Source organism: Lactuca virosa, chromosome 6 (assembly GCF_052849685.1).
Source record: "Lactuca virosa cultivar CGN04683 chromosome 6, Lactuca_virosa_CGN04683_v6, whole genome shotgun sequence".
Lineage (NCBI taxonomy): Eukaryota > Viridiplantae > Streptophyta > Magnoliopsida > Asterales > Asteraceae > Lactuca > Lactuca virosa.
Genome location: NC_136431.1, coordinates 232,714,194 through 232,721,583, shown reverse-complemented (window position 1 = coordinate 232,721,583; position 7,390 = coordinate 232,714,194). Strand labels below are relative to the sequence as shown.

Genomic DNA, 7,390 nt, shown 5'->3' with positions numbered 1-7,390 from the left:
GTGGTTCTATGCTTAAAATCTTGTCGTATTTCTATGGTATGAAAAAAAATTAGGTTTATATTAGAAATGAAAAATGGTCAGAAAATGATAAAGAACCGAGAGAAATTTACTTTAAAACATGACCTTTTGAGCAAAGGCATTTACTTTAAAACATGAGAGAAATCAATTACTTTAAAAAATCATTTGACCCCATGTATGCAATGTTTAGACATTTTAAAATTTGTTTGCATGCAATCATATTTAATATATGCACGATGAAGCATCCCTTTTTTCATTATGAATCATTTATTCGCAAGCATAAGAGGCACCCATTTTTTTTCATTATGAATTCATTCATTCACAAGGTGCTTTTACATATCATAGAAAAATATCATATTTCAAGAAAATCTCATCCAATGAAAATAATATAACTTTGTGTCATGTACCAAAAATAGAAAAAATCCACATGAAAACTAGTCTCAAGTCCACTTTAGTTGCAATCCAATCTTGTCTCATGCATATTCAATATTGAACAAATGCATTTATTGTTAACAAAACCATTTCACATTTCTTTCTAGGTGTTCATTACTTAAACCGTCCATTTCATAATTCTTTAATTACCATTTTATACAAACTTTCCGTATCTAGGCAACTTACTTTGAAAATGAATGTAATTTTATCTAGGTGCCTTTCACATAGTTTCATTTCATTACATTACTAAACTAATTACAGCATAAAGGTTTCCAAGTACGGAAGTACTACATATCATATAAGTCTCATATTTCATAAATAACAACTTTAGCAATCTGCTTAAACTTCATAACCATGTAATAAATTTGTTTATCTAGTCATTCTAACATTATTTCAAACCATTTCATTAGTTAAGCATGTCTCGTAAAGCCTTTAACCTATTTTTTGGTCTTTTTCCAAAATTTGAGTAACTAGTCATCTTTTCCAAAAAAGTGTCATTTTATTTTCTGTTGTGATTTAACAATTGTTATTTCAATACTAGAACATTCCCATTAGTGGTTAGACGTGGAATATAAATTACAACACACCATTTAAACTAACTTATTTTTTTTTGACACTTTTAGGATGTATTTCTTGAAACTTTCTTCTTATAATATATTTATAAGTCTACTAATATTTAGATTGCAGAACTCCCCTCATTTTCACAGTGTACGCTATTTTGGCAAATTATTTCAATAAATTTTCTAAAGATAGAAAATTTTGTCTAAATTATCATTTTCCATATAATTGGATAGGTTTCCAACAATATATAAATACCATGCCAATTTTATTTCATATTCATATGCATACGTATGTGTCAAAAATATAAAATTTCATTTTAACGACAATGTTTTTGATCATTTACACTTGAGCAATTTAACTATTTTTTACCAAGATTTTGATATTTCTTTCTTTATTACATAAGTAGGTGTAAAACTCATGTATTACATGGGTTGATTAAAAAAAACAAAACATTAAAATGTAAATAATAAGTATTTTTAAAATAAAATTTTAAAATAAAGAATGAAGAAACATATTAATTGCAATTTAATATAATATTTATTACATTTGATACTTTACATATATAACTATAAGTATTATGTGACTTTTTAATTTTAAAAATTAGAAAAAACCATAAATTGACATGTGGATATTATTTATTTAATAATTATCACAAAATGACAAGTGTCAAAACTCATTAGAGAATGACATGTGGCAAAAAAGTTTTTTGTTTATTAGGAAGGATATGATATAACAATGAGACATATTACTCATGTTTTTGGTCTTCTTCAATACTTTGATTTACCCGTTCAAAATAACATTCTATTTCCCAAGTTACTAAATTTCAATCATTTTTCATCGAACCTTTCAATTATCTACTTCTACTTGCATTCTACATATTATTGGCCATTTTCCAAGTTCATTTTCAATCATATTAAACATTAGAGAATTCTTACTTTTTTTACATCACTTCTAATATGGAATTTTATTTATGCTATTGAATTACAACTTTTCTTGCTTAGCTAGGGTTACACGAATTCATAAAGGGACTTTATATAGGATTAAGTTGACATATAAACCATGAATACGGTCACGCCTGGAAACTGGTGAATCTCGCCCATAACTCATCTATATAATAGGAGTGGGACATGATGCTTAGTCTATTGAGGGGTAATGTGATCACAAGGAAGATCAGGCGCCACAACTAAAAAATCTTTCATTTGAAGGTTGATCAACTAATCCATTGTCATCCAATCCAGAACTATATAACCCCCCATCTCTCCCCTCTCACTAGTCTATGCCTTCTCTCTCCCTAGTCTACACCTCAACTACCAGCCATGATTAAGGGTTTTTAAGGGTATGTATGGGATTGCTTCTCAAATTGTTTATTGACTTTTTGGAAAAAACAAAATTCTTGACTTTTTGGAAAAACCATTTTTTGCCTATAAAGTTACTGTTTGCCAAACATCTTTTTACTTTTTGAAAAATCAATAAGCTATTTTAAAAAGCACTCCCAAACACCCACTAAGTACTTAAGGTACACCCGAAAGATTCAGTGATACAAAATGGATATATGATATTAAAGATTCTAGATCCACGAAGTGAATATGTATTCACACTTGTGGTGCTACTATATTTTGCAAATCCTCCCAGCATAAAGTTATAGCAAGATCACCACTAGGTTATCTTGAAGCATGCGGGATTAGAAAATGGGTCTAACTTCATTTTGAAATGTTTCATACCAAGTGATCACCACTAGGTTATCTTGATGGTGGTGATTCTATATATGAAGACATGACGTTTAATGGAAACTGATATTATTCTTGTTAGGGACATTTTTTTGTACATATAAGATAAGATAACTACAATACAATAAAAATTCTATTTTTCAATAAACAAAAAACCATAATTGCAGCATATATTACTGGAATGTAGAACGAGAGTGATTGAACTAGTTGGTTTGACCAGAACCTCCAGAGCTAATTGGACCTCTTGACGGAGGACGTCCTGCTGCTAATCTCTGGCCAAAATGTCAAAAAAAAACACCATAAATTTCGAAATTCACATAAATATGATCGTTTTGGGGCAATAGTATAAATAATTACATCCAAATGAATAATTATGTGTATGAATTATCGTAAACATTCAAAATTTTGGTAAGTGCTTAATGGTTGTCTTTTGTGAAGACTAATGGTGATATGGTTGATTTTTATAACATCTCCAATAAAAGTTTTTTTACAAAATTTGCTACTATTTCAAAAAGTTTTCCATAGCTTTTTACAATTAGAGAGAAGTTTTTTAAGGATTCATTTCGACCACTTAATATTTCCAACAAATTATTCCTCTTATATCTTTTGTACCTTTTACACATACATCTAATAAAATTTCATTTTACACCCTAGATGTCTTTAGATTTCAAGATTAATTATTAAATGATTAGTTAATCTATAAATTAAATATCCAAAATAAAAATGAATATATTCATATGAAAATTTTTGTCATTAAAAGGTAAATGTCAAATCTTTTCAAAATGTCACACATTAAACAACATGCAGTCGCATAATATTTTATTTTTTATTTGAATATTAGTGTCAACCATTTTTTTCATAAATATGATATACATTTAAAATTGTTGATTTGTATGAAAGAGTTTTATAAAACATTAAGATATATAAATATAAAATAGTGAAATTTTAAAAAACGATTTTTGAAAAAGTTAACCATTAGAGAATGCTTGCATAGAAATGTTCGACAACAAAAGTATTGACTTTTTAAAGGTTTAAATGACATAAAACATATAAAAGCTTAAAACTCCTAAAACTATTAAAATCTACTTTAAATAGCTTTTGAGTTAGGAGAACTTTGCTTAAAATAGAAACTTTAAGCTCGTACTCATGAACAAAAAAACTCTTTAATTCAAGTTTTTTTCTTAAAAACTAAAAACTAAAAATTTATAAAATATCTTAAAAATTTATTGCCAAACATATCTTAAGAGCATCTTCCATTTCACTCTAAATTCTATTTTTTACACTCTAAAATTAGAGTGTAAAATTAGTTGTGAGATTGTATAGTTCACATGTGTCATTATATTTATCTGTTTATAGAGTGCAAAATAAAACAGAGTTGAAGCATTTATTTGATTTTACACTCTATAAATAGAATGTAATAACGAAAATAAAGTGAGGATGGAGATTAGAATATTTCCAACACATTTTTGGTCTTAACATAAATTTTGGTGTAAAATGGTGTAAACCATCTCCAATCAAACTCCAATTTTTCTTTAAATAAAAATGCTGTTGTGGATAGTAATACTCCAAATTTGGAATGTTACAATTCATTTCCTCACTTGTAATATTTTAGCATTCCAAGATCAAATTTAAAAAAAAAATAGAAAAAATTGTAAACTTTGTGCATATCCACATGTACACCTTGTCTTTTTGGGTTTTTTTGGCTTTAATTATATATATCATAAATAAACGTTAAAACTATTATTATTATTATTATAATTATTATTATTATTATTATTATATAAACAGTATTTTTTTTTCTTTCTTCAATGAAAACATTGAAGAAAAAGATAAGAATTTACAGTACTTTAATCACAAACAAACATGATTTTTGCTTTAATTTCTTTGCATATTGATTAAGACAAATTTGTCTGCTAGTTGTGAAAAGGATTCTGCTAGTTGTGAAAAGCTAAAATATGAATAATGATATTAGATTTGACAGTTAATATTATTGATACGCATTATGTCTCCCATGGCCTCCATTGGGCTGAACCCGAATAACCCATGGAAGATCCATATTATCACAAGAAGCAAAAATATACTTAAAAGTAAAATGCAAAAGTAGTAAGATGAATGATGTTCAAGTTATGATAGAAAATTAATTATACCATAACCATTCGATTTTGAGGTAATTTGTAATAGGCAAGCAAGTGGATCACACTGTAGTTCAAAAAATATATAAAAAAATCCCAAAAAAATATGAACTTCAAAGCTTCAAAAAAAAAAAAAAAAAAAAAAAAAAAAAACCAAAGAACAGATAAATCGAACACCATAGGTTTTGCAAAGTGAGGAGTTATCTTTTTGAATAACGTTCACTATTATTTATTAGATGGCATATTTCGACTTCAATGTCATCATAAATGTTACTTTCAGTTTTAATTTTTAAGAAACATTAGCCAATGATTACATCAATATTACAAAAGAAAATGGTATTAAAGCTATAATACTAAAGAAGTAATTATTATATAATGAATGCAATAAAGTTATCATTGAGAGTTTGACTTACGGTTGCAGAAGCAGGTTCATCGACAGGATCTATAGTCGATGAATCATCAGAAATGGGTGTTGTGAGTGGATCATCCATCTCTCCTCCACCATCACCACCTCCCCCACCACCTTCTTCTTTGCTACCACCACCACCACCGACGCTTCTTTCTAACCCCAAACACCTCAAAAAGCCGTTTAAAACTTGTTGTAAATACCTACAAGGGTTACCATATCCACTATGATACACAGATTCAACTCTTTCCTCTTCCATTACTTTATATATTTGATCAATATAAGATTTGAACTTATGATCTTATACACACAGATAAAAAGAAATGCTCTTGTTTCTTAAAGACTACCATGTAGTTATGGTCTTGAAATGAAGAAGGAAAGGAAGAGAAGGTTTGGTTAGATTTGTGCATAATATTTATTGCAAAAACTGTTATACATTTAAAGCACCATGAGGGAAGAGTATTCAATGCATAGGTTGGTGGGGTTTGTGTCTTGGGAAATAACTCTACACAATACAAGATTTAGTAGGACACACGTAATTCAATTTCTCGATTAAGGGGATGTTATCATTTTATAGGTTTCATATCAAAATTTGAGAAAATATAATCGATTTAGTAAAAGAAATAAATGTTCACTAATCACTTTATTTGAGAAAATATAATCGATTTAGTAAAAGAAAGACAAATTTCATCAGTTAAAAAAACGAGTAACTTATATTTTGTAATTTTGTGGTTTAATTATTATATTTTATTTCGGTAAGAAATGTTCACTAATCACTGTAACCTTATTTCCCTCATTTCCGGTTTAATATGTGTGAAAAAATAACATGGTTTTTCATATGTCTACATAGTATTATATATAGTATCATATTACTTTCTAAAATAATATCTAAGTTTTTAAATGTCTTTTTATTTGCCTATATGATATGATATGTGTATAATATGTTAAAACAGAAAATTAAAATTCATTTTAAGGAAAAAGATATTGTTTAATCATATAGATAAAGAAAAAACATCATAAATGGTCCTTGTGGTTATCCAAAATCTGAAGTTTAGTCCCCATGGTTTAAAAACCTCATAGATGGTCCCTGTGTTTTCAAAACTTTTGACGATTGGTCCTTATTGCTAACTCCGTTAACTTTTGTCCGTTAATTGAGGGGCATTTTCGTCATTTCACACCACAGGGACCATTTATGATCTTTTCAGTTATTTTTTTTAAAAAAAGAAAAAACTAAATATAATTATTTAATATATAAAATCTCTCTCTCTCTCTCTCTCTCTCTCTCTCTCTCTCTCTCTCCGGAAAACACAATCGAATCTTCATCAGATGGTGGTGTTACCGGTGTTAACGGGTGGTGGTGGTATAAAGATTCAAACCAAATTCAATACAAGTGCACGTCCTATCTCTTTTCCAGATTCATACACATCCATACAAAGATGATTTTTTTTATAAAGATTCAAACCAAATTCAAAACAAATACACACCTTCTTTCTTACGGATTCAAAAGCCAGAAATCAGGGGAAAGAAATCTCAGCACCAATCAACATGTTTGCATTAAGCAGATTAGGAGTAGAAACAAATGAATCAAAAATCAATTGGTTATCATATCTTTTGGAAGGCTTGATCGTAGTTATTCGAGAAAGGGATGATCTTAGAAGGGTTTAACCCCACACCCACCCTCACTACCCTTTTCTCTCTGTTCCTCTAGTATCTTTCTCGTCTTGCAGGTCCAAATCTAGGTAAATAGCCCTCTCCACCCCTACTCCCCTCTCTGCTTCGGTAATCCCCATCTCCATTTTGATTTGCCCCCATTATGAACTACCCTTTTCAAACCTCAAAAATGTATGGAACCTGGATGGGGAGACAGACACGAGGTTGTAAGAAGAAACCACAAAACGAGGCCAGAGCATCTTCATATTTAGAAATAAAAAATGAGCCTGATCGTTATTGATCGAGAGCAGACTCGAAAGGGGGTGATGGACTTATGCAACAGACGAGATTTATGTTTCGATCTTCAATGGTTGAGTTCCTTCGATGGCAAAAACGATCTTCAATAAATGAGAATTAGGGGCGATCTATCGGCTATCATCTTCAGATTCAGATGAGATCCATTG

At 29.1% G+C, this 7,390-nt stretch overlaps 1 protein-coding gene across 1 annotated transcript; it reads right to left on the bottom strand.

Moving 5' to 3' along the window:
- Nucleotides 1-2,785: 2,785 nt before the first annotated feature.
- Nucleotides 2,786-5,795, bottom strand: PROPEP6 (elicitor peptide 6 precursor). The gene is made up of 2 exons (XM_079056517.1): nt 5,284-5,795; nt 2,786-3,010 (listed from the first exon to the last, which is right to left on the bottom strand). Exons 1-2 carry the CDS (start codon nt 5,533-5,535, stop codon nt 2,942-2,944), a joined length of 321 nt encoding a protein of 106 aa, XP_078912643.1. The 5' UTR covers nt 5,536-5,795; the 3' UTR covers nt 2,786-2,941.
- Nucleotides 5,796-7,390: the final 1,595 nt, after the last annotated feature.

Excerpts from the sequence above, each read along its gene's own strand:
- PROPEP6 (XM_079056517.1), bottom strand. The coding sequence starts at position 5,535 with ATGGAAGAGGAAAGAGTTGAATCTGTGTATCATAGTGGATATGGTAAC. Across the intron at positions 3,011-5,283 it reads ATGAACCTGCTTCTGCAACC|AGATTAGCAGCAGGACGTCC; the intron begins GTAAGTCAAACT and ends CATTTTGGCCAG.